The following is a 27,372-nucleotide window of genomic DNA, read 5'->3' as shown; positions in this document are numbered from 1 at the left end:
GCCCTGGGTGAGGGTGGGAATTTATTCATACACGCACATCCCTTCGTACTGCCCAGGAGAGCTTTGAGCTCATACCTGTGCCGGCCTGAGCAGCGATCCAAGGCAGCTGCAGGTAGAGAATGATGCCCCAGATGTTGAGCATACAGCAAATCCCGGGAGCAGGGTGGTAAGGGAGGGGTCACAGTCTCCAGTGTGAGCCCCACCCCTTGCCCCCTTCTTCAGAGGTACTTCCCAAAAACTCCCCTGGAGCAAAAAGTTCTCGCCTGCCTAGATCCCCAGACTTAGGGAACCATGAGCGCCAATCCATTACCATGGCTCCTATGACTCAGCTGAAGTGCACTGGGGCCTTGCCGGTTTTGGCCCCAGAATTCTCCAGATCATCTTGGGAGTGTGGCTGGGTGTGGGGTTCCTCTCGAGGTGGACGTGTCGCTATTTCTTGGCTGAGACAGCACATACATAACTGAAATGCCAAGACCCCTCGCTAGCCAGCGCGTCTGCAACCAGGAGGACAGCTAATGGACCTGGAGGGCAGTCCCAGAGCTACATGAAGGGTGGTGGTAGCCCACATGCAGATTTTATCCTACCTTCAGGAGTTCACTGTGGGGCCTGGGTCTTACCAAGCTGTATGGAGCCATCCCAGGACTACGGAGTTGGCATAGAACTCGTAGCAGAGTCCGGTGTCCTCATCCTTGTAAGCAGTTGGTGAACAGAGGCTGGCTTGGGTATGTCTCCACCAGATTGCAGTTCCTCCAACTCCTGGTTGGGGGTCAAGATGCTGGTCACATTGTCTTGCTCTGGGGAGGACATGAGAGGCATTCGAAATGTCTGAACTGGGAAAGAGGGTGCAGAGCCTGGACACTATCTCCCCATTTGCTGGCCAGGATAACCATAAACTGCCTCTCAGTTGAACCATTTTGGGGAGTGCACCTGCTGGCTAGGCTCACCCAGGAAATGCTAGCTACTCCGAGTTGCCAGGGGTACCCAGGCCACAAATGGGGAAATGGAGACAGCTCTGAAAGTAGGAGGGGGTGCTGTGCGGGTCAGCCCACTTCCCACCCTACCCCGCCCTCCACATGAGCCCTTTCATCTGAATCAATAATAAGGAGCAGTCGTGCCTCCTTCCCTTATTAAGTCTGCCTGTGGAGTCAACCTATCCAGCCTGGACCAGACATTTTATAAGCCAAGAAGTAGGAGCCCTTGGCCTGTCCTACCTCCCCCAGAGAAGGGAGAGGAAGTGTGTCACTGCACCTTTCCCTAAATCCTTTCCACAAGAGGACACTCAAAACTGCGGCACAAAGTGATTGCCTGGCTTTTAGGGGCTTTAGTCAAGCACTTGGCCTCAGGATGAGAAAGGAAGTGTTGTCCTGGAGGGAGAAGGAGTGGCTGTTACCGTCTGGCTCAAACGGAATACTTGCATGTCCATAGCCCATCTAGTCCAGGACTCTGGTCCTCACAGCATGCAGATCAAGCACACCTTCCACTGTCTGGTTCTTATCCCAGTGCCAAGATGAGAGTTAGAATTCCCCAGACTTTTCCAAAGACACAGGGTTGGATTTCAGGCTCTCACCCTGGACCCCACCTCTGGACAGATAGGAATCCCTGTGTGGGGTGAGCCACCTAGGTCCGTAGCCCTGCCCCCTGGCCCTTCACTTTCCCCACTCTTCTGCCCTCCATGGATAAAGCTGGACTATGTTCGCTTCTGGGTCCCAGCTGTTCACTCCTGGGTCCCAGCTTTTTTGTTTTTTGAGACAGGGTTTTGCTCTGTCACCCAAGCTGGAGTGTAGTGGTGCGACCTCAGTTCACTGCAACCTCTGCCTCCTGGGCTCAAGTGATCCTCCCACCTCAGCCTCCTAAGAAGCTGGGACTAAAGTTGTGCCCCACCACGCCTGGCTAATTTTTGTATTTTTTTGTAGAGATGGGGTTTCACCATGTTGCCCAGTTTGGTCTCAAACTGCTGGCCTCAAGTGATCCATCTGCCTTGGCCTCCCACAGTGCTACGACTACAGGCATGAGACACCACGTCCAGCTAATTTTGGTAATTTTTGATAGATATAAAAAACATGGAGTTTCATCATGTTACCCAGGCTGGTCTAATTCCTGGGCTCAAGTGACTCACCCACCTTGGCCTCCCAAAGTGCTAGGATTACAGGCAAGAACCACCATGCCCGGTGCGGTCCCAGCTTTATCATGCACAGAAAAGTCAACAGCCAAAGCCTGGTCCAGACTCTTTGCCTGACCCTTCCAGCCCACTCTAGTGGCCCAGCCCTTCTGGCCTTGGGCTCATTCCAGCGGATCCCCTCATTCTCCTTGGTTTCCTAATTTGCCTAGCTCAGCACCCCCATATGACCTACAGGTGGAAGGGTGGGGGTGTCAGTCTGGGAGGGAGCCCAGGGGATTGGGTGTCAGAGTTAGGACACCAGGTGCCAAGTGCCTAGCCAGCCAGGACCGGCTATAATTAGCCCCATGGGGCCACTGGCTGACTGGGATGCCATGTGGGCAAGTTCCCTCTGCCACGCAGAACCAAGCACAGCGGGCACTCAAGTGAGAGGGCAAGGGGAACGCTGGTGTCTCCTGAGGGTGACTAAGAGGATGGGGGCAATAGGGGAGGGGTGTGGTCCCGGTTACTGGATCTTTATAGGGCTTCTTGCATGTTTCACTGCACCGCGTGCACCCTATAGTTGTCCTATATATCCCAGATACTCCAGTGTTGGGATGTGGCTGAGGGTAGGAGGAGGGTGTTGGAGCAGGGGAGAGACTGACATTTCGACTTGCTGGAGACATGGTTGCTCTGGCCTCTTTGGGTCCAGCTCTGACGCCAGGCTGTCTTGCCTCTGCTCACCTGCAGCTATCCAGCAAACCTCGGCATGAGCGTCTCGGACACCCCACATTATCCCCCTGAGCTGGAGAGTGTCTCTCATCCCGTCCAGAAGGACTGCCTTGGACTCCCTGTGCACGCCCAGAGAACCCCTTCCTGGCCTCCCTCCCCCGACGAGGATCCCAGATTGCCTTCCTTTCCTCTGGAAGAGCCTGGCTCCAGGCCCCTGGTCCCAAGGAACCTTCCGTTTCCAGCCTTGTCCCTAGAGGAAGAAGAGGAAGAGGAAGAAGATGAAGATGCGGCAGAGCCCGAGTGGCTGCGCAGCGAGGAGCATCCGAGCCAGTTTTTCGCCGAGGCCCAGCGGCTGCGGGAGCAGAGATTGTTGCTGGACGAAGAGGTGTCAGTCGCGGGGCGGGTATACGGGGTGCATCGGGTGATCCTGGCCGCAATCAGCAGCCTCTTCCGAGACAGGCTGCTGGGCGGCGGAGGTCCGCGGACCCCCTTCAGCCTCGAGGTGTCCCCAGGGGGCTGGGAGGCCGTGCTGACCTTTGCCTATGAGGGGGTGCTGGGCCCCGCCCCGCAGGGGGATGTGCTGGCTGCAGCCGAGGCGCTGGGAGCGCCCCGGGTGAAGGCTGCTGCCCAGCGGACATGCGAGAGGGCTGGAAATGCTGGGGAAGATGTAAAGAAGCCCAGCCAGGCAGAGGAGCTGAGGGAGAACCTGCGCGGAATCGAGCTCCTCTACCGAGAGGGCGTCGGGTGTGACTTGAAGCTGGAGGCAGGCGGCTGCCAGCTGCGGGGTGAGGGCCTGTGGGGCATTAAATTACTGCAGGTGCATATGCTACCGGAATGGTGTGTGCAAGCAGCAGGTGGTTTGATCCCCACCATGATGGTTTTGATCCCTGCTGCTGTCAGAATTTCCCTGGCGTGGCCTTTGGTGCCTCTCCTGCCCCACGGAGAGCCGGGCATGCGCAGTCAAGTTGTTTTCTAGGCCCACTGACAGATTTAAACTGACCCTCTGTCTGGCTTTTCCTGTGTCCGGTAACAAGGAATCTCCAGCCAGCTGGCTAGAGCTAAGGGTACAATCCATGGCAGTAGAACAAGCAGAAAGTGGATTGACTCAAACAGAAATTAACAAAAGGCCCTTCTTGGCATCCTCCATTCAGGACACAGGAAAGCCAGGGGAACATGGTGGAAAACTCAATGTGTGCTTTCACCTTGGTGTGCTTGACACCATGGCTGACTTATGGGCCCTGCAGCTAATGAGCAAGGTCTGGTACTGTTTAAGGTTACCAGGCCGTGGCACTTTTTTTTTTCTTTTTTCTGAGACAGCGTCTCACTCTGTCGCCCGGGCTGGAGTGCAGTGGCACGATCTTGGCTCACTGCAACCTGCACCTCCTGGGTTCAAGCGATTCTCCTGCCTCAGCCTCCCGAGTAGCTGGGATTACAGGCACCTGCCACCATGCCTGGCTAATTTTTTTGGTATTTTTTAGTAGAGACGGGGTTTCACCAGGTTGGCCAGGCTTGTCTTGAACTCCTGATCTCAGGTGGTCTACCCGTCTCATGCTGGGATTACAGGCATGAGTCACTGCACCCGGCCTGGCCATGGCACTTTGAAGTTAACTCTGCTCATCACCAGGAAAGCTAAGTAGGGTTGCATAAGTTGAGTATTATTTGGAGTCTACTAACGTTTAGTGAGGCACTTGGGTACCTGAAATTTTTACACATGACATTTCTTTTTAATTTTCACTGAAAGCTGGTGAGGTCAATATCATTATCTATAGGTGCAGATAAGGAACATTAAATTCAGAGATGTTGACTTGGGACAACCGGGATACAAGCCTACATCACTAGTCCAGTCTGCTTCCACTAGGCCATGTGGACACATTGAAAGTTTAAAATTACAAGGGATTAGTTTAGAGATTATCTAGTTGGGCTCTTACACTTTGCTGATGAAGAAATCAGAATCCAAGACTTGTCTAAAGTCACATAGCTACTGCCCATTAGAGGAGTACTGGGAACTAAAGTGCTTCCGGGACTCCTAGAAGGAAAACCACTCCAAAAGTCTTTATTTTCATTTATGATAGCACTAGATGGAGAGGGGATTTAAATTTTTCATAATCATAAAATTCTCACTAAGCTTTTGAATTTAAGCATACTCATATCACTGTTTTTATTTCCCTAGGAAATATTCCTACTTAATGGTTGCGAATCTGTCACTTAAAATCCTAGGGTATAGTAATGAGTAAGAGGTGAATACAAGTGGTTGTGAGCCCTTTCAGGGTTGGCTCTGAACTATAGGTTGATTGATGATATGGGAGCTGAGACGGCTCAGCTTGTTTTGAGGAATGCAGATTTTCTCAGACAATATATATTTGAAATCTGTCATTGATGTTTACTACTTGGGAAGCACCAGGCCACTACCCACTGCTTAAAAGACAGTGGAAAGTCATATGAACAACACCTGCCCTTTGGGAAAGGCACGCGTGCCTCAGTTGGTCAAAGCAGCATGGAGTTCTTAAACAGCTTGGCCTCTGTGACCTGCCTAAAAGGACTTCTAGCAGCATTACCCCCAACCTTTTTATTATGAAGCATTTAACAAAGCAAAGAACATTAAGATGAACATTCAAACACCCATCACCCAGATTTAACAACTAATATTTTACTATATTTATTTCATCTGTTCATTTTATTTTTTACTGAAGTTTAAAGGAAATTCATGACATTTTACTCATAAGTATTTGGGCATGTATCTTTTTAAAAGAGGACAATTCTGTGGGACTAGGTGTGAAAGGAAAAAAATAAATCAAAGAGGATATTTTCTCATAACCATAATACCTTTATCATGCACGACAAAATTAATAGTAATTTCCTTCTCTTTCTTTCTTCTTCTTTCTTTCTTTTTTTTTTTTTTTTTTTTTAAGATGGAATCTTGCTCTGTCACCCAGGCTGGAGTACAATGGCATGATCTCGGCTCACTGCAACCTCCACCTCCCAGGTTCAAGTGATTCGCCCGCCTCAGCCTCCCAAGTAACTGCAATTACAGGCGTGCACCACCACGCCCAGCTAATTTTTGTACTTTTAGTAAAGACGGGGTTTCACCATGTTGGCTAGTCTGGTCTTGAACTCCTGACCTCAGGTGATCCACCTGCCTCAGCCTCCCAAAATGCTGGGCTTACAGGCATGAGCCACTGTGCCTGGCCAGTAATTTCTTAATATCACCTAGTCCACATTTATATTTTCCCAATTGTCCAAAAAACATTTTTTAAAGTGAGTTTGTTCAGCCCAGGAATTAATCAAGGACTATGCTATTCTCAGTTGCATGTCTCTTAAGCTTCCTTTAATCTAGTATAGTCCTCCCTCCTTTTTTTTTTTATTACTTTATATATTGATTGGTAAAGACAATAACGTGTAAGATTGGTTATCCTGGGCCAGGCATGGTTATCCTGTCCAACATGACGAAACCCTGTCTCTACTAAAAATACAAAAATTAGCCAGGCATGGTCGTGTGCAGCTGTAGTCCCAGCTAATCTGGAAGCTGAGGCACGAGAATCACTTGAACCTGGGGGGTGGAGGTCGCAGTGAGCCAAGATTGTACCACTGCACTCCAGGCAGGGTGACAGAGAAAGACCCTATCTCAAAAAAAAAAAAAAAAAAAAAAAAAAAAAAAATTGGTTATCCTATAAAATGCTCCATTTTCTTGATTTGTATGGTTTTTCCCTTCATGGTTTTGTCTAAATTGTTCCTTTAGCCTTTCAACTTCCTATAAACTTGACTTAAGATCTAAAGAGTTGAACAGATTCAAGTTAAATATTTTGGCCAGAACAATCCATAGGTGATGCTGAGTATGAGGTCTAATTGTTTAACAGCATAGGTTAATAGGACAATTTCATTGTCATGAGGACCATGCAGATAACCAAGGTATTGGTACACAAGCATGCTTATTGCAGCCTGACATCAGTGACAGTGGATGGAGATGATCTGCCCAGACAGCCACTGCATGGAAATGAAAAATAAATCACATGCTTTCTCTAGGACCCAACTCAGTTTCCTTTATTTATTTATTTATTTATTTATTTATTTATTTATTTATTTATTTTGAGATGGAGTCTCGCTCTGTCACCCAGGCTGGGTGCAGCAGCGCAGTCTCAGCTCTTGCAACCCTGGCCTCCCAGGTTCAAGCGATTCCCCTGCCTCAGTCTCCAAGTAGCTGGGATTACAGGCGCCTGCCACCATGCCCGGCTAATCTTTGTATTTTTGGTAGAGACGGAGTTTCACCATGTTGGCCAGGCTGGCCTTGAACTCCTGACCTCAAGTGATCCACCCACCTCAGCCTCCCAAAGTGCTGGGATTACAGGCGTGTGCCACAACGCCCAACCAGTTTCCTTATTTTAAAGGGAATAATTGAATTAGATTATTTTGAAGGTCTCAAGTTTCAGATCTCATGATTCTACAAATTATACCAAGAACAGGAGAGGGTTATGCAGAGAAAAGCTGGTACTCATGGAAAACATTAAACACTAAATCTTAGGCAAGAGGAGACTGCAATCTGATGAGGTTGGATTACAGCCATTCCCGAGTGGTACCATTTTCCCAGCAAAATCTAACAGAATGGCTGACAGTTTTGGCTCTTGAAATTGTAAAGAATTTTATTTTGTGCACAATATAGACAGACCTATATAAGCTGCATGTTGGTCTTTTCCATTTATTTTGTGTTCCTCTTAGCAAATGCTTTCTTCTCAACCTGATCCATGAAGACTCTTTTTCTGACTGATCTGACCAAAAAGACTAAAGCAATGTTTACCAAAGTGTCTTCAGGCCACTAACATGAGAATCACATAGGGTTACCTGAAGTGCTAAAATACAAATCTCTAGGGTCTCCGTCCAGAACTGTTGAATCAGAATCTCTGGGAGTGGACTGCTGAAACCTGCATTTTAACAACTACCCCATGGTATTCTGATGCACACCACAGTTTGGCCTGTAGCAGTGGGTGGCTTGGATGGCCAAACTTAGAGGTACCAAGTTGGGGTAGTGCCTATCGGTCTTGCAACACTTTGAGTCCTCCTCTATTTCTTCTCCACTCCTACAGTGCACCGAGCTGCCCTGGCCTGCGGCAGTGAGTTCTTTGGGGCCATGCTCCTGAGTGGGATGAGGGAATCCCAGGGCACAGAGGTATCTCTGCGGACGATCTCCACCCAGGACCTGCGACTCCTCGTCTCTTTTGCTTACTCCGGAGTTGTGCGGGCAAGGTGGCCAGGGCTACTGAGAGCTGCCCAGGCTGCTCTGCAGTACCAGAGCTCTTCCTGCTTGGATTTGTGTCAGAAAGGCTTGGCACGGGGCCTCAGCCCTGCCCGTTGCCTGGCCCTTTTCCCCATGGCTGAAGCCCCTGGGTTGGAGAGGCTCTGGAGCAAAGCCCGTCACTACCTCCTCACCCACCTGCCTGCTGTAGCCTTGTGTCCTGCTTTTCCTTCTTTACCAGCTGCCTGCTTGGCTGAGCTCCTGGATAGTGATGAGCTCCATGTGCAGGAGGAGTTTGAGGCCTTTGTGGCTGCACGGTGTTGGCTAGCTGCCAACCCCGAGACCCAGGAGTCAGAGGCCAAGGCCCTGCTGCGATGTGTCCGCTTTGGCCGCATGTCCACCAGGGAGTTGCGGAGGGTGCGGGCAGCTGGGCTGCTTCCACCCCTGACCCCGGATCTGTTGCACCAGCTGATGGTAGAGGCTGATGTTCCAGGCCAAGAGAGACGGAGGGAGCCTGACCGGGCACTGGTAGTGATTGGCGGGGATGGGCTCAGACCAGACATGGCCCTAAGACAACCATCCCGAGCAGTGTGGTGGGCCCGGGCCTTCCGCTGTGGCGTGGGACTGGTACGAACTGTTGAGTGGGGGCAGCTGCCTGCCCTGCCTGCCCCCGGACGCTTCCGGCATGGGGCTGCGAGCCTGGCAGGAAGTGAACTCTATGTGTGTGGGGGACAAGATTTCTACAGTCACTCCAGCACCCTGGCTTCAACTCTCAGGTATAAGCTTCTAGGAGTGGGTAGGGTGTGGCAGGCCCTAAAGTGAGCACGGAGAGAAATTGCTGGCCTAGCCAACCACAGGTACCCAGAGTCACTCTTCCAATCCCTTGTCCTACTGTGTCCAGGTGGGAGCCCAGTCAAGATGACTGGGAGGAGATGGCTCCTTTGTCCCAGGCTCGAAGCCTTTTCCCCTTGGTGGCACTGGATGGAAAACTTTATGCCCTGGGTGGAAGACACAATGATGTTGCCCTGGACTCTGTGGAGACCTACAACCCTGAGCTCGATGTCTGGAGGTAAGCAGGCAAGGGGGCATCTGGGAGAGATTAGGAGACTTGGAATAGAAGGAGAGTTGAAGATGCTAGTTGCTGTATCTTGTGTCCTGTTCTCCCTTAGGCCAGCACCTGCACTTCCAGCACCATGTTTTGCCCACGCAGCTGCGATTTTGGAAGGCCGATTGTACGTGAGCGGTGGCTGTGGGGGGACTGGCCAATACCTGGCCTCATTGATGCACTATGACCCCAAACTTGAGAAGCCGGGGACATTTCTGAGCCCTATGGGGGTACCTCGGGCTGGCCATGTCATGGCTGCATTGGGTGGGCGGTTGTATGTGGCAGGTGGGCTGGGTGAGACTGGGGACCTGCTAAGCTTTGAGGCCTATGAACTAAGGACTGATAGCTGGACTCACCTGGCACCCCTACCCTCCCCCCATGTGGGGGCTGCAAGTGCTGTGCTGCAGGGGGAGCTACTGGTGCTGGGAGGCTACAGTCACCGTACTTATGCACTCTCCCACCTTATCCATGCCTACTGTCCTGGCCTGGGCCGATGGCTCTGCCTGGGAACTCTGCCAAGGCCTCGGGCTGAGATGCCTGCCTGCATCCTGACACTGCCCACTGTGCAGCACATAGCTTTGGTTCCCACCCCACACCAAACCAAACCTGCTGGGTGAAGAGGGAGCAACAGCATATGGGGAGAGGAAGGCGTAAGAAATAGCCTGAGAGAAGGACAGAGATTGTGGGGAGAGAAAAGAGAAGGCTTTATTCTTGGTAGTATTTGATTCTCACACTGTGCATTGTAAACTGCTTTTGTACATATGATCTCCATTGAGGAAATGGTGGTTCCAGAACTCCTGGGGAAAACATATAGGGAAAGGGGAGGCAGCTGAATACCCAGGTAAGGAAAGGAGACTCGGGAGCAACTCCACAAGGCTTAGGGATTCTTAGGGAAAGTGCATCTGGTTTGAAAGAGAGTTAAGAAGCTTCAGTAGCCAAAGTGTAGAGACCACGGGAGGACAGTTGGAAAAATGGTTCTGACCCACGGATCATGGAAAAAATGTGGAATGGCCATCCATGAAAGAGTTTGAGGAGTGTAGGAGGAAGGACTGTAAATCGTTCAGCCCTTTTTTTCCCCGGAACTTGCTCCTTTCTCCTCTCCCATCCCTGGGATGCCTAAACCTTCTTAACAATATTCTTTCTCAGGTAATTTTGTAGGCCTGGTCTAGCGTTTCCCAGCTGAGACACCACAGGCTGCCCCTGAGAACCTCTTGGTTTCCTTCTGAGGCAGAAGCTCCCACATGGACATGCACAGGGGCCTGAGAGGCCTGACGGGCCCCCCGGAGCCATGCGGCAGGAGTGTTGTGTGGGGATGATGGGGACAGAGGCCAAGGAGGCAGACGCCCACAGTGGAAAAACAAATGATCTGAGGTTTAAGGACATGGGGTGGAAGAAGTCAGAAGCCTGTCTGGCTTCTTTCTTTTGGGCAAACTGAGGAATCAGGAGTGAGAATGAGATCGTTGTTGCCTGAGGTCTCAAGTGGCGAGAGGATGTGGCGGAGAGAAGAGTGAGAAGCAGACAAGACTCAGAAAAGTCATTTCCCCCTTTCGGTCCCTTTCCCCCAGAGTTATTTTTAAATCCATTTCCCTTTATCTTGGCCAGGGAAAGTAGTCAGGTGCTTCCTCTTTCTCTGTTCCTCCATCCTGCTCTCCCCACTGCCTCTCTTTTTTATTTTTCTTCCTCTTCTTTCTCCCTCACACAGTTATTAATTACCTACTTTGTGGCAGGCACTGTAGGAGGCACCAAGGATACAGAGGTCAGAGAGCTCCTGACCAGCAGATAGACGTAAACAAATACAAGTTTTGAGTGGACTTAGATGTATGGACAAGTCTTAGATGTATGGACAAGTCTTGTGAGAGCCCAGAGGACAGAGCAGTGAACTCTGCCCAGGAAGGCTTCTGTTAGGGAAGATGTCATCCGATGGGTGTATTTTGAACTGGATCTTAAAGGCTGCCTAGAGTCTCACCCATTAGAGAAGGGGGAATGCATTTGAAACAGAAAGAAGTGGGGCATGCCATGCCCTGTTTCTCCATAGCAAAGAGGAAGTGGGTATTCCAGAGGCTTTTTAGATAATTCTGCTGCTCTTGCCACCTACTCTCTTCTCTGGAACCTTCCTGAGGATAATGGCTTTCACTTAATGATTGTGTATTCCTGCCCTCTACAACTCACCTGTATCCTTCCTGTCTGCTCTTTCCATTTCTGCCTACTGGACAGCTGAGAGCAAAAAAGGGTCAGTTTTTTTTTGTGTGTGTAGGTCAATTTTCTTTTTCTTTTTCTTTTTTTTTTTTTTTTGAGACAGAGTTTCACTCTGTTGCCCAGGCTGGAGTGCAATGGTGCGATCTCAGCTCACTGCAACCTCTTCCTCCCGAGTTCAAGTGATTCTCCTGCCTCAGCCTCCCTGAGTAGCTGGGATTACAGCTATTACATCTGGCTAATTTTGTATTTTTAGTAGAGACGGGGTTTCTCCATGTTGGTCAGGTTGATCTTGAACTCCTGACCTCAGGTGATCCACCCACCTCGGCCTCCCAAAGTGCTGGGATTACAGGCGTGAGCCACAGTGCCCGGCCTGTGTAGGTCAGTTTTCTATTACCATTGTTTATTAAGATTTTCATGTTTCTAAGGGTGACGATGGAGTCTCCCTTGTATCCTTCTTCATTCTGGCCCCAGGAGTACTTGGCATGTATTTTGTTTATTTATTTTTAGATTTCATTATTTTAGTAAGGTTTTTTTCTGTATCTCTATTTAAGATAGACTAGGAATGTAATTGAAAATGAGAAGGGGTAAGTAGGATGTATAAGAGAAAAGAGAAGGAAGAATTAAAGAAAGGGAAGAAGGAAATTGAAGGAGATGAGAAGCTATAAATATTGGATGAACTTCTATGAACATTTTTTGTGATTTGTACCTAAAGGCAGACTTAAATAAAGGTTTCATAGTGACTGAATCTTTCTTATTTGAGTTTCTGTACTATAAAAAGCATTCAAATAAAATTCCCTGTAATCTGCCTTCTAGGTCTACCACATGATTGAAATCATCTCCCTCCACTGTTACTATGACCTACTTCTTACCAAATCTAACAATCTGTGGCCATCTTCATTCTCTTTCATCTTTCTGCAGGAACTGATTGGCGTGAAAACTGGCTCTTACCCTAAAAGTTTCTCTTCTCCTGGCTTTAGAGATAGCACACTCTCCTGGCTGGACTTTCTCTTATTTCTCCAATCCAAAATCCAGTAAGCCAGATCAAAGTGTCCAAGGGGGTGTGGCTTCATCTCTAGTGGAACTGATAGCCAAGGATCCACAGGTATGTGGATGAGGGTGGTTCATTGCAGAAAGTTCTGACTTTCATTATTTATCTTTAAAATTGAGGGAAGAGTGAGGAGAGAGGAGATCTCTGACTGAAGGAGGACCCTAGTCAATAGTCCATTCATCAGTGAGAAGGGACTGAATATAGGCAAGGTAACAGCCTGGGGCTTCAGCCAGGCAGACTAAGAATAGGGTAATATCAGGGTAACATTTCAGCCCCAGAAGGGAAGTGGAGTGAGAAGTAGGAATTGGGATAGAAACCGTGCATACAGATTGGGCAACCATGGTGGTGAACTGGCAAGGCTAGTTTGATGACTGTACAGGCCTGGGATTCTTACCTTTGGTGAATCAGATAATAAGCCAAGGTGTTCTAGATGCTCGCTAATAGCTCCCCCAACACTCTTCCCTCAACCCCCTTTGCTGGTGAGGGTGAAATTTCTGATATCTCTCTTATCTTTCCAAGGTTGACTCAGGTACTGGGTAGGACCGGACATGCAGGCTAATGTTTAGTACAAGTAAGTGTGTGGGACTCTATGCATCACTTGTCTCCTGTGCCTAGTCCTGAGTTGCTTACGTTCTTCCTTTCCTTTGCTTTACACTCCCTGTTAGGAAACTCACCTCCACTCTGTCTCCAACCTTGATGGTTCGCCTGGGTTCTAGTCTGATTTTTTTCACTGATTCTCACCTCCATTTAGATGTGCCAGCATCATTAGTTCAGATTCCTCATGCTTTATTGGCACTATCATTTCCCCTGTTTCCTGGACCTGAAGCTTTGGAATCATCCTGAGCTTATTTTCCTTTATCTTTTCTTCTTTACTCGACTCATCATATAATACTGGACTACCGAAAGAAAAACTGACTTAGTGTCTTCTCCCAATCTTTTCTATGTTGAATATAATATATACGGAAAATTCTTAGCCAGGTGTGGTGACACATACCTGTAATTCCAGCTACTTAGGAGGCTGAGGCATGAGAATTGTTTGAACCCGGGAGACGGAGGTTGCAGTGAGCTGAGATCACGCTACTGCACTCCAGCCTGGGTGATAGAGTGAGACTCTGTCTCAAATTAATAACAATAATACATGGAAAATTGACAGCAAGGAAGGTTTAAAAAGATAGAAGAGCAAATTTATATGAAAATTTCACTAGCTGTGAAACCAAGAATTATTACTTACCCAGACAGACACTCTGGGTTGTAGCAGCAACAATGTTCAATCAAAAGAATGAAAAACTGCCAGGCACTGTGCTACACGCCCATAGTTCCAGCTCTTCAGAAGGCTGAGGTGGGATCGCTTGAGCTCAGGAGTTCGAGTCCAGCCTGGATGACATAGTGAGACCCCATCTCGAAAAAAAAAGGAATAAAAGAAAAATTGCATAGAAAGATTGTTTAATAGAATTATAGAATGGAGAGGTTTCAGAGATCATGTAATTCAAACCTTTTGTTACACAGCTTAGGAAATAAAGGTATGTGGTACACAGTCTAGATAATGAAGAAGAAGGCTTTTCATGAAACTAGTCTCTCACATACATTAGGACCAACAGGCAGGCTAAGACAAACATCACAGATGAGGTCTATAGACAGGACAGTCATAATTACTCTTTCAGGATCATAGACTATATTCTAAATCCTGTCTAGCCCTTGAGATCAAGGAGCCCTAAGTGAAACGGTGTGAATTTATCACAGCTCCTGGTAAAACACCTACCAAAAAAAATTATAGATAGATACATACTTATGTGTATATACATGCATACATATATATCATTAGTGGTGAGATTATAGTCTTTTTTCTCTGAGAGAGAAATGATCATGGTATTATTACTATAGCTGATTCAGAATATAATAATCTATATTTCGAATTTGATATGTTTTGGATCTGTGTCCCTGCACATATCTCATGTCAAATTGTAATCCCCAGTGTCAGAGGTGGGGCCTGGTGGGAGGTGATGGGTCACGGGAGTGGTTTCCATGACAGGTTTAGCCCCATTCCCCTGGTGGTGTTCTTCTGGTAGTGAGTTTTCGTGAGATCTTGTTGTTTAGAAGTGTGTAGCACCTCCCGCCTCCCTCTCTTTCTTGCTCCTGCTCCTGCCATGTAAGACGTTTCACACCTCCTTTGCCTTCTGCCATGATTGGAAACTTCCTGAGGCCTCCCCAGAAGCAGATGCTGCCATGCTTCCTGTATAGCCTGCAGAACCATGAGACAATTAAACGTCTTTTCTTTATAAATTACCCAGTCTCGGGTATTTCTTTATAGTAATGTGAGAACAGACAAATAGCAGTATTAGAGGAATGACAAAAAAAAAGTATAGCCTTGAAAGTGTACTGAGCTAGATTCAGTAACTTGGCTTCAAGTTTCAATTCAATTGTTGCTTTGGTAATTATGAGTAAGTCCTTTAACCAGTTTGAATTCTAAGTTCATACCCCATAAAATAAGCACCATAATGGTATTGTAAACACCAGTGTTATTATAGCTCATGAACCCCACAACTTGGGATAGTCCTAAGGACCTCTAGGCACATTTGGAAAAGTGTGCCTTGGTAATCTATAAGTCAAGTTCCTAGGAGATATCCTTTTAGATCAGAGAGCTAAATGATGCCAAACAAGGAGGCCAGTGTACTGTAGTGACAGACTGCTGAGACCATGAGTACCGTACAGAAGGTTATAAGCTACTCCAGCCTGATGTACTCCTGAGACAGGGAAGCAGATTCATCTGGATTCCAACTGAGGCCAAGGCATATAGTTAGAGAGCTATATATCAGTTAGTTGGTGTTTTGTTTTGTTTTGTTTGAGACAGAGTCTTGCTCTGTCTCCCAGGCTGGAGTGCAGTGGCGCAGTCTCCGCTCACTGCAACCTCCACCTCCCGGGTTCAAGCGATTCTCCTACCTCAGCCTCCCAAGTAGCTGGGATTATAGGCACATACCCAGCTAATTTTTGTATTTTTAGTAGAGACAGGGTTTCACCATGTTGGCCAGGCTGGTCTTGAACTCCTGACCTCAATTGATCCGCCCGCCTCAGCCTCCCAAAGTGCTGGGATTACAGGAGTGAGCCACCGTGCCTGGCTAATATATCAGTTTGACTAATTGCCAGGTAGACAATCTGAGCCCCAATACACACTTTTCAAGCAAACTGTCACTGATGAAAGCCAACTCTTTCATTACAGAGTAAGAACTGCTTGTTTTATTTTTTATTTTTTTGAAACAGAGTCTCACTCTGTCGCCCAGGCTGGAGTGCAGTGGTACAATTTCGGCTCACTGCAACCTCCACCTCCTGGATTCAAGTGATTCTCCTGCCTCAGCCTCCAGAGTAGCTGGGATTACAGGAGTCCGCCACTACACCTGGCTAATTTTTGTATTTTTAGTAGATATGGGATTTTACCATCTTGTCCAAGCTAGTCTTGAGCTCCCGGCCTCAGGTGATCCACCTGCCTTAGCCTCCCAAAGTGCTGGGATTACAGGCGTGAGCCACTGTGCCCAGCCTAGAACTGCTTGTTTTAGATTATAGTTATCATTATTTGTGCTAGCTATATGCCAGGTGGTATGCTAAGTGCTTTATGTATGTTATCTAATTTGAATGACAATACAGCCCATAAAAAGTGGGTGCTATTATTATTCCCACTTTATAGATGAGAAAACTGGAAGATTAGAGGAGTTTGTAAATGTTGAGCATGTATTTAAACCGGTAGAAGGACTTTATTATGTCTCCTCTCTCATGTAGCTCCATCTCCACTTGAGTGGCAAGCTTTATCCATGAAACTCATACATGGGCTCTACAAGTGGGAGCAATGAGCGAGTATAAGTGCCACTGGAGGTTTGGAGACATGGTCTTGAAAAATTAACATCCAATTGCTGTAATGCAAATAGCCGTGAATTTAAAAGACGCTCAGCCAGAGCAAGGGGTAGTGGGTTCTTCCTTCCAACAGATTTTTTTCGCTTATTAGGATGTATTGAGCTTGGGATTGTTATGAAAATGAGACAGGAGGTGAGACTTTTCAAATGGAGAAGCTAGCCTGGCCCCTTTGCCACATCTGCATCATGTGATCTTACGGCAGACTCAAGGACCACTCGCTGGCCCTATTGAGGGTTGAGATTATTAACCTTATTTTCTTCTACAGCTTAGGTCACACTGCTAGTCAGTAGCAGAGGAGGATTTAAACACAGATGCATTGGACCAGGTGTGGTGGCACATGTTTCAAGACCTTTGTCTCAAAAAATAAAAATAAAAAAATAAAAAATAAACCCAGATCTGTTGGACTCCAGAGTTCATGTTTAAACAACCATATTTAATATATAATATATTATCTGGCCGGCTGTGGTGGCTCACTCCTGTAATCCCAGCACTTTGGGAGGCAGAGGTGGGCGGATCACCTGAGGTCAGGAGTTCAAGACCAGCCCAGCCAGGACAACATGGTGAAACCTTGTCTCTACTAAAAAGACAAAAAATTAGCCAGTGGTGGTGGCAGGTGCCTGTAATCCCAGCTACTTGGGAGGCTGAGGCAGGAGAATTGCTTGAACCCAGGAGGCAGAGGTTGCAGTGAGCCAAGATTATGCCACTGCACTCCAGCCTGGGCAACAAAAGCAAAATTCCATCTCAAAAAAAAAAAAAAAAAAAAAAATATATATATATGTAATATACTATCTTCACCCATATCTTGGATTGCAGCCAAGTATTCCAGTTCTTCCCTGATTATCTGAATTCCCATATTTTTTTAATTCTTCCCACAAGTCGTTAAAATGTTCCAAGTTCACTATTTTTTTTTTTTTTTTTTTTGGGACGGAGTCTCTCTCTGTCACCAGGCTGGAGTGCAGTGGCACGGTCTCAGCTCACTGCAACCTCCACGTTCCCAGGTTCAAGCAATTCTCCTGTCTCAGCCTCTCGAGTAGCTGGGACTACAGGTGCACGCCACCATGCCCAGCTAGTTTTTGTGTTTTTAGTAGAGATGGTGTTTCACCATGTTGGCCAGGATGGTCTTGATCTCTTGACCTCATGATCCGCCCACCTCGGCCTCCCAAAGTGTTGGGATTACAGGCATGAGCCACCATGCCCGGCCTTTTTTTTCTTTTTCTTTTTCTTTTTTTTTTTTTTGACACGGAGTTTCACTCTTGTTGCCTAGGCTGGAGTGTAGTGGCGGGATCTTGGCTCACTGCAACCTCCGCCTCCCAGGTTCAAGCAGTTCTCCAGTCTCAGCCTCCCAAGTAGCTGGGATTACAGGTGCACGCCCCCACACCCAGCTAATTTTGTATTTTTAGTACAGACGAGGTTTTACCATGTTGGCCAGGCTGGTCTCGAACTCCTGACCTCAGGTGATCTGCCTGCCTCTGCCTTCCAAAGTGCTGGGATTACAGGTGTGAGCCACTGTGCCCGGCACCAAGTTCACTACTTTGAAATCCAAATTTGACTTCCAATTACTTCTGCCTCATCCCATCCGAAAGCAGGACTCAAATCCTTTTTGAGATCAGGCATACTGTTTTTGTCTCAAAAAAAAAAAACAAAGTAGGATGATTAGAGAGTACCCTGATGTAAACTGTCTTATATTTTGCAGGCCTAATGTACCAGTTATCATTTGCTGCCCAAAACTTTGTGACTTAAAACAACAACCATTTAATCATATTTCACAATTTTATGTGTATATGACTTCACTAAATTTAGGCAGGCTTCCACTAGATGATTCTTCTGTTTCATGTGTCATTAGTGGAAGTTACTTGATGATAGACAATTGGTAGATGAACTGATCTGAAGGACTTAAGACAGCTTCTTTCTCCACCAGGGCACCAGAGATGTGCCCTGTCTGGTGCCCTGGTAGAGATGGCTAGAAGGCTGAGCTCAGTTGAGTGTGTTAATTGAAACACCTACATGTGGCCTCTTTAGAGTGGCAGTGTTAGGGTAGTTGGACTCACATGACAGCTCAGGGCTTCCCAAGGGAGTATTCCAGAGTCCTGGAGGAAGGGCAAGTTTCCTTTGACCTAGCCTCAGAAGTCCCAGAATGCAACTGCTGCCACATTATATTGGTCAAACAAGTGACCAGGTCAGCCCAGTTTCAAGAAGGAATTAAGACTCTGCCTCTCAATGGGAGAGGAAGCAAAGAATTTGTGGCCTATTTTAATTACCATACCTGATTAGGGAGACTAGTCAGTGAGGAATGTCCTTGAAGAAAGATGAAGAAAGAGGCCAGCCACGGTGGCTCCTGCCTGTAATCCCAGCACTTTGGGAAGTCGAGGCGGGCGGATCACCTGAGGTCAGGAGTTTGAGACCAGCCTGGCCAAGATGGTGAAAGCTTGTCTCTACTAAAAATACAAAAAATGAGCCGGGCATGGCGGTGGGTGCCTGTAATCTCAGCTACTCAGGAGGCTGAGGCAGGAGAATTGCTTGAACCCAGGAGGCAGAGGTTGTAGTGAACTGAGATCGTGCCACTGCACTCCAGCCTGGGCGACACAGCAAGACTGTGCCTCAAAAAAAAAAAAAAAAAAGAAAGAAAAATGAAGAAAGACATTGGCAAATGTCAACAGACTAGAGGCCAAATGCAGGGTTGTTTTGATTCAGAAGAGTCAGAAGGGAGAAGACACTGAGGTTCTTGTAATCTGCTTTCTTATGGCCCAGAAGGGCTTGTCTGAGGTGACAAGTGGCTATCCAGTAAGTGTGTGCTTGTCCACATATCACGGCTTGTGTGATGCTTTAAGTTGCGATGGTTAGGTCAAACAAACACATACTGTGAATCTAAAGGTAATCATTCACAAAGAAGAAAAAAATCAGGTAAAACCAATGGCCTTTCCACTTCCTACTGGTCACTCCCCTCCCAGCTTATCAGAGACCTGCCTTTCCCAGTTCGAAGTCCATCTCTCCAGGGAGTTGCTTGAGATCCTTGCTCTCACCTATATAACCCTATAGTTTGTTTCTTAGTCCATTATAGCACTTCTCTTTATTTGCCTTGTGTTTTTGTGATTTCTACATGTGTCTATCTCTACAAGATGATGAAGTCTTGAGAAGAAGGCATGTTGTATACATTTTACCCATGTACTAGCACTATTCTTTGACAGGGGATTAGCAGATGTTTGTTGATCAAAGTAGAGGAGGACAATGAATGTGCAAGAAAACTGACCACAAGTGAGCAATTTTAATAGGTGGTAGGACCCTTCCCAAAAGGGAAGACTGAGGGGGTGGCACTCCTTTGTCCCAGAGACAAATCAGTCTGGATACTACACCCATCAGTTGGCCATTGCAGCTCAATGCTACTGATCAACAGTGAGGTGGTGTAGGCCTATATACAGGAGAAAGTGAATTGTCCTTTAAGAACTTGCAAATAAGGAAAGTAAGACGGTTCTGTGAGAGTTAAGTGATTTCATTCCAGTGGGAAATGGCACATCTTCCCAGCCCTGGTATAGTTATTTGATTGGCAAAACTCCTGATTTATTCTAATGATAGTAATCTGAAGAAAGATTGCTTCAACTCAAGGGAAGGGCTAACTTAGGAAAGCATGACTCAAAGAAGCAAATATTGGCAATATGACTAGCACTTCCTACGGGTATGAAAAGCTGAATTTGAACATTATGAACATCTTGCCAGTTGAAAGGTTTTCTCTGTTGCAAGGCAGAGATAGTTTATCTGGCTCCTCAAAACACAGCTGAAATGTCCTTTAGGGATCATTCAGTGGCTGTGTGATTGGAACAGAATATCTGGGAATTGGGCCAAATTTTTAATTTATATATGCAATTCAAGTGTGACGGGTGCATTATTTACTACCTACCTCTGCCGTGTGGTAGGTAGTAACTATCGCTCCTGTTTAGGTAATCATCCTAGATTAATAGTTTTTAAAATGTTTACCTCAGATCAGAGAGAAGAGTCATGATTACCTGAGAAATTGCTGGAAGTGCAAATTCTCAGGTTCCATCTCAGACCTACCTACTGAATCAGAAATTTTCAAAAGAGATGAGCAACAATCTTCGTTTAAATCAGAGCTTTTTTTTTTTTTTTTGAGATAGGGTCTTGCTTTGTCACCCAGGTTGCAGGGACACAAACACAGCTCACTGCCGCCTTGACTTCCTGGACTCAAGCAATCCTCCTGCCTCAGCTCCACAAGTAGCAAGGACTACAGGTGTGCACCACCATGCCTAGCTATTTTTTTTTTTTTTTTTTTTGGCATTTTTTGTAGAGACAGGGTTTCAACATGTTGCCCAGGCTGGTCTCAAACTCCTGAGCTCAAGTGATCTGCCCGCTTGGCCTCCCAAAGTGCTGGGATTATAGTCATAAGCCACCATACCCTGCCTAATTAGGGATTCTTAAATATAAGCATGTACCAAAACCAACCGGAGAGCTTGTTAAAATGCAAATCACTGGGCCCTGACCCCAGTGTTTGGAAATACAGATTCTCAGGTTCCACGCCACTTGTCTGGATCAGCGTTTCTCAAACTTTAATGTGAGTGGGAATAACCTGGAAATATTGTTAAAAGATTCTGATTCAGTAGATGTGGGGTAGAGCCTGAGAATCTGCATTTCCAACAAGGTGATATTGATGTTGTGGTCCACAATCCCATACTTTGATTAGTGAGACCCTCGAGCAGAGGTTCCTAAACTTTTCTGCACATTAGTATCACCTGATGTCTCCATCCATTTGTGCTGCTATACCAAAATACCTGAGACTGGGTAATTTTATAGATAATAGAAATTTATTTCTCATAATTCTGGAGGCTGGGAAGTCCAAGATCAAGGCACTAGCATTTGGTGTCTGGTGAGAACATACCTTCTTGCTGCATCTTCTCATGGCAGAAGGTGGAAGGGCAAACAAAGGAGTGACTGCTGGTTTCTTCTAGCCCTTTTATAAGGCTGCAAACTCCATTCATAAGGGCTCTGCTCTCACGACTTAATCCCTCCTAAAGGCCCCAACCCTTAATATTATCGCATTGCAGATCGAGTTTCAACATGAATTTTGGGGGACATATTCAGACCATAGCACCTAGGAAACTTCAAAAACTACTGATGCCTGGGTCCTACTCTGGGTGATTGCAATTTAATTGGTCTGGGGTGTGGCCCGGACTTTGGAATTTTTAAACTATCTCCAGGTAGTTCCAATGTACAAGACTTGCTGGCCTTGAATCCCTTTGCTGCTTCAGGAAACCAGAAAGTAAATCTAGATCCTCAAAGCCAATCAGGAAGCCATCACCAATTGCCTTCCCTCCTGTATTGCCAGTCTTCTCAGGTCTGATATTTATGGGAATATGATGGAAGGGCTTGCATATGCTGTTCTGTCACTGATGGGGCAGGTGTTTCCCACAGAGAGTCACAGACTACGAGGTCTTGAGGTTGGGATTATTATCTAAGGTATATTCTATGGGGAAGAGGCCTTATAAAGCTGGCCTTCAGAAGAAAGGCCCTGTGTGGACTCTTTCAATCCCTCCCCTCACTTCTTTCTCCTCAGTATGCTCCCACTGTAGTCACCTCACATAACCCTTTCTTTCCGATTTCCTAGCTCTTGTGTTCCCTCACCAAACTCCTCTCTTTCTCCTCTAAACAGACCGCTAATGATGGTTTTCGATGTGAGTGGCACTGCCCTCTAGGGGGTGTTTTTGGCTTTCACAATAATTAGGATGATTTTACACATTTAAATGGGTAGCGCCCAGGACAGCTCAACATTCAGGAACTGTTTGGGACACTACCACACAATGAGTGACATTTCTGCATCTTTAACTTTGAATAACTTGCCAGTCATTCATGTAGCTGAAAACTTGTTTTAATTAGGATCTAACTTAATTTTTTTCTTTTTTTTTTAAGTCGGAGTTTTGCTCTTGTCACCCAGGCTGGAGTGCAGTGGTGTGCTCTCGGCTCACTGCAACCTCCACCTCCTGGGTTCAAGCCATTCTCCTGCCTCAGCCTCCCGAGTAGCTGGGATTACAGGTGGCCGCCACCATGCCCGGCTAATTTTTGTATTTTTAGTGGAGACAAGGTTTCACCATGTTGGCCAGGCTGGTCTCAAACTCCTGACCTCAGGTAATCTGCCCACCTTGGCCTCCCCAAGTGCTGGGATTACAGGCGTGAGCCACCGTGCCCGACCATAATTTAATTTTAAATATAAACACAAGGCATTTTATGCGTAGTTTTAATACACGCTGAATTTCCCAGGGATGCAACTACTATGAAAATCATGGGATGATCATACCTTGTTTTGTTTGAAAATCTGCCAAAAGTTATTTAGTATTCTGGAAAATCATACCACATCAGTAATTCTGTTCATGGCATTTGAATCGCCATTATAATGCCTGTATCATTCTGCATTTGTAGCTGTTACATTCGAGGTGATTTTATACAGAGATGCATATATCTGAGTACCACATTGTGTCTTCTTGAATGTTATGCACAAGCATTTACATATCTAAACACATAGTATTTAATTGTAAGTCATATTCCTTCTACTATTCCTTTTATCTCCCATCCAAGTACTAACCAAGCCCAACCCTGCTCAGCTTCCAAGATCAGAGGAGATTGGGCGCGTTCAGGGTGGTATGGCTGTAAACTCCTTTATATCTCTTTAAGAGATTTTACTAATTTTTTGGCCAGGCATGGTGGCTTATGCCTGTAATCCAAGCACTTTGGGAGGCCAACGTAGGAGGACTGTTTGAGCCCTGGAGGTAGAGCCTGGGCAACATAGCAAAACCCTGTCTCTACTTTTTGTCTTTAAATTTTTGTTTAAAATTGTGTGTGGAGGTAAGTTACATTCTTTATGAATTATGTTTCAGGAAAATAAAAGGAGCTTTAAAATATTTGTTATAAAAAGGAAATGTTTTAGTTCAGGTTGCTATAACAAATTATCGTAGACTGGATGGCTTAAACAACAAATATTATTTCTCACATTTCTAGAGAATGGAAGTCCAAGATCAGATTGCCAGCATGGTCTGCTTCTGAAGATGAGGGCCTTCCTTGGGATTGCAGATGGCTCTTTTCTTGTATCCTCATATCGTGGAAAAAGAGCTAGCTAGCTCTTCCGTCTCTCCTTATGAGGCCACCAATCCCATTTATGAGTATTCTAAACTCCATGACCTAATGACCTCCCAGAGATCCCACCCTAAATACCATCGCATTGGGATTAGGGTTTCAATATATAAATTTTGGGGAGACACAAACATAAAGACCATTGCAGGCAGTGTTGGGACTGATGGGGTGGGTGGCAATGGAGGTTTCTAAGGAAGGAAAGGGGTACTGGCTCAGTTAATAGAGGATAGAATGCCCTCAATTCTGAGCGGAAGCTCAGCTATTACCTGAGACTCAAGGGTACCTCTCTAAGGAAAGCAATGATATTTTCCAGAAGACAGCTAATCTGCTTTATATAAAGGCAGAAAGCATATTTCTCCTGCTACTATATTTGGTCCTTTCTTTATGAAGCTAGCATTATTAACCTAAGGGTTAATTGTCTCTTTCCTAAGCCTGGTTCCATCTTCCTTGAAAGGGTTCAGCATTAATCATTCAGGATGGCTCCAGATAGATTCTGTGTGATCCACGGATCTCTCTTCTGATCAACAGGAGGGGAGGTACTTGCTCTCAGTTCAGCGAACTTTGATTGACTGATGTCTACACTTGGTTACAGGAGGTTGCTTTCTGCTTTCCGTCGCCTTTTAAGGAGTTCCTCAGAGGAACTTTAGGATGAATTGAGTCTGACCGTCTTTGATGCTAGGAAGGAGAGGTGTACAGACAGGCAGCGAACATGCTAAAATCTTTTCCAGGAAACGGTGTTTGAAGAGTTAATGGGAGAAAAAAAGACGAAAATTAGCCAGAGGAGACGAATTTGGTAGAGGGGGAGGCCCTAGGGACAGGAGAAAATAGGACTCGAAAGGGAAAAAAAGAGAAACAATAACAAACTAAACTCGGGCCCCAGAAAAGGCTGCAGGGGTCCTGGGCATTCGCGTCGCCGGCCTGGCATGTCGTCTTGCCCGGCCCTCGGCTCGCTGCCCTTCCAGCAGCTGCTGCGCCCCGCCCGGGCCCGAGAGTCTCCGCCCGCACTGTCTCTTCCCAGATCCGCATCCGGCTCCTCCCCCCGCCGCCACCCTTCCCACTGGCAGAATCCAGAGCGAAGTTTCTGCTTCCTGCTGCGGGAATCGGACGCCCCAGGTCAGGCACCCAGGGTCTCCAGCCCCAGTCTAAGGTAGGGTCCGAGCGCAGGCAGAACTTGCCCTGGACCTGGGTCTAGGGCGCTGGGCTCTGAGGCTGAGAGCTGGGTGGGAAGGGCCTGGCGGGGCCGGTTAGGAACCACCCGAGACTCAGCAAGGAGTGCATCCACCCTGCTCCTCCCGGCGGCTCCGGGAAGGGGACGGAGTGTATACTGCGTGAAAGGGGAGGTGAGAAAGGAGGAGGAGAAGGCTGAAGGAGAGGGAGGGACAGGAAGAGGGACCACGTGAGAGTCATCCCCTCTTACTTCCTTGCCCTGTGTGCCCATTGAAAGGGGACAGTGGCTGTCACCAACAAATGCTAGTATGAGAACCGTTTGTAATAATAGAAACCCAGACTGTGCTTAAATGTGCTAGACTACCATACAGCCACTTGAAGAGTGAGGTGGAGGCCGGGCGCGGTGGTTCATGCCTGTAATCCCAGCACTTTGGGAGGCGGAGGTTGGGGATCACCTGAGGTCAGGAGTTTGAGACCAGCCTGGCCAACATGGTGAAAACCTTCTCTACTGAAAATACAAAAAATTAGCCAGACATGGTGGTGGGCGCCTGTAATCCCAGTTACTCGGAAGGCTAAGGCAGGAGAATCGCTTGAACTCGGGAGGCAGAGATTTCAGTGAGCTGAACAACAGAGCTAGATTCCGCCTCAAAAAAAAAAAAGGAAAGAGTGAGGTGGGTATTAATGTGTTAATAGGGCAAAGTCTCTGAGATATACTAAGTGCAGAATAGCGTCTAACTTATGATCCTGTTTGTGTAAAGCAAAAGCAAAAGCAAAAGCAGTGGTGATGGTGAAGGCATGTATTTGTATATGCATAGAAACTGAAACTATTAGTATAAAACTGTTAGCAATGTTTACTTCCAGAGAAGGGAACTAGAGATGGAAGTGGGGACGGAACTTTAACTTTCCATTTGTGGTTCAGCTGAATCTCCTTTCAAAAACTCCAGGGTGCAAAAAAATAAAATGAGCAAAATAGTGAGACTGTCCTTTTAAGGACAGGACAGTCTCACTATGTTGCTCCAATAAACTGTCCTTATTTTTCTGTTTATTTTTGGTTTGAGATCTCTTTTAAAAAAAAAAAATCTGAGTCAATTCTGAGTTTCCCCACCCCTTTCCTTGGGGGCTTATATAGGGCAACGACATGAGCAAAGTGTATAGGGCACAGAAGCCATCATTTTTTATGTGTTTGTCACACTGACGTCCAGTGAGATACTGTTGTCCTTTTTGGCCCTGGATTGTTAGTCATTCAGGTCTTCTTGGAAGTGTTCTGTACTCCTGTCCCTAAGCTTTTTCACACTAAGTTTAGGTGGTTGACTTAACAATATTATTCCCAAAATATTTACATATGAACGAGAGATTAGCCTTTGTCCAAATAAATAAGAAAATACATTCCTTTTTTTTTTTTTTTTTTAAATAGAGGTCTCACTATGTTGCCCAGGCTGGTCTTGAACTCCTGACTTCAAGTGATCCTCCCACCTCAGCCTCCCAAAGTGCTAGGATTACAGGTGTGAGCCATCACACCCCACCCGGCCGGAAAATAGGTTCCTGAAGGTATAATTCAAGCATTCTGTTAGGCAGAGGTTTCTGATTTGCAGTTTATGGAGATCCTGGGAGATCCATAAATGGGCTTCATAGACACTGTGAAAATTGAGCACAAAACAGTATATACTCTTTTTTTTTTTCTGTGAAAAAGCTCCATAGCTTTTACCAGATTCTCAAAAGCCTCTGAATCCCACTGACCAGCAATTGTGGGAACAATGGTTAACAAGGCTAAAAGGGTCTCTCTCCTCAGGAACTTAATGGTATATTGGGAAGAAAGACAAACAGGTGATGTGCTCTATGATAGGGGAAGTATGGGTGTTGTGAAAACAAGGAGAAGGCCACCTAAACCAGACTGGGGCTTGGTGTCAGCACAGGCTTTTTGGAGGAGTTGATGATGAAACTGAAGCCTGTAGAGTGAGAGGAAAGTAGCATTTGGCCTTGTAAAGGAGGGGCGGTGTTGGTAGAAGAAAGAGTGTTCCAGGGATCTGCCTGTGCAAAGGCCCATAGTCAAGAGATACCATGGCAATTAATAAGCTAAATAAAATTTGTATGATTGAAGCTTAGAGTGCTGAGAGTTAGATTGGGGTGTTAGTGAGAGATGATGCTTGGAGGTGACCAGAAGACGGGTTTTGTGTGTGCTGCTGAGGATGCAGAGGGGAGCAAGACAAAGGAGCCCTTACCTTAAGGAGTTTTATTTCAGTGAGGAGAAACAATTAGGCTGAGTGCGGTGGCTCACGCCTGTAATCCTAGCACTTTGGGAGGCTGAGGTGGGTGGATCATGAGGTCGGGAGATCGAGACCATCCTGATGAACATGGTGAAACCCTGTCTCTACTACAAATACAAAAATTAGCTGGATGTGGTGGCGTGCACTTGTAATCCCAGCTACTTGGGAGGCTGAGGCAGGAGAATCGCTTGAACCCAGGAAGTCAAGGTTGCAGTGAGCTGAGACTGTGCCACTGCACTCCAGTCTGGCAATAGAGTGAGACTCCATCTCAAAAAACAAAAAGCAAAAAAAAAAAAACAAAGGAGAAACAATTAGCAAGTGGGCTAATAAGCAAACATGCTTTAAAAAAAGAAAAAAAAAAAGGAGTCCGCCAGGCGCAGTGGCTCACACCTGTAATCCCAGCACTTTGGGAGGCCAAGGTGGGTGGATCACAAGGTCAGGAGTTTGAGACCAGCCTGGCCAGCATAGCGAAACCCTCTCTACTAAAAATACAAAAAAAAAAAAAAAAATTAG

The 27,372-nt window shown here is 46.5% G+C and overlaps 2 protein-coding genes across 5 annotated transcripts in view; both read left to right on the top strand.

Moving 5' to 3' along the window:
* The first annotated feature begins 2,826 nt into the window (after nucleotides 1–2,826).
* On the top strand, nucleotides 2,827–11,404 carry KLHL33 (kelch like family member 33). Its single transcript, XM_063715446.1, has 4 exons — nucleotides 2,827–3,612; nucleotides 7,903–8,827; nucleotides 8,953–9,120; nucleotides 9,221–11,404. The coding sequence occupies exons 1-4, from the start codon at nucleotides 2,865–2,867 to the stop codon at nucleotides 9,771–9,773; spliced, it is 2,394 nt and encodes a 797-aa protein (XP_063571516.1). The 5' UTR covers nucleotides 2,827–2,864; the 3' UTR covers nucleotides 9,774–11,404.
* Nucleotides 11,405–24,244: 12,840 nt separating this feature from the next.
* Nucleotides 24,245–27,372, top strand: part of TEP1 (telomerase associated protein 1) — a 46,356-nt gene continuing 43,228 nt past the window's right edge. The window contains exon 1 of one of the 4 annotated variants that reach the window (XM_063715430.1): nucleotides 24,245–24,575. The gene's annotated coding sequence lies outside the window, so the exon portion shown is untranslated. Of the gene's footprint in view, nucleotides 24,769–27,372 lie in introns of all 4 variants that reach the window. The other 3 variants (XM_063715433.1, XM_063715431.1, XM_063715432.1) reach the window with 3 other exon arrangements.

The sequence above is a fragment of the Pongo abelii genome, chromosome 15 (genome assembly GCF_028885655.2).
Source record: "Pongo abelii isolate AG06213 chromosome 15, NHGRI_mPonAbe1-v2.0_pri, whole genome shotgun sequence".
Lineage (NCBI taxonomy): Eukaryota > Metazoa > Chordata > Mammalia > Primates > Hominidae > Pongo > Pongo abelii.
Note: the sequence above shows the minus strand (reverse complement) of the source record. Positions and strands in the feature narration are given on the sequence as shown.

Coding starts and splice junctions, on each gene's coding strand:
- KLHL33 (XM_063715446.1), top strand. CDS start 2,865: ATGAGCGTCTCGGACACCCCACATTATCCCCCTGAGCTGGAGAGTGTC. Junction 8,828..8,952: donor ACCCTGGCTTCAACTCTCAG/GTATAAGCTTCT, acceptor TACTGTGTCCAG/GTGGGAGCCCAGTCAAGATG. Junction 9,121..9,220: donor CCTGAGCTCGATGTCTGGAG/GTAAGCAGGCAA, acceptor GTTCTCCCTTAG/GCCAGCACCTGCACTTCCAG.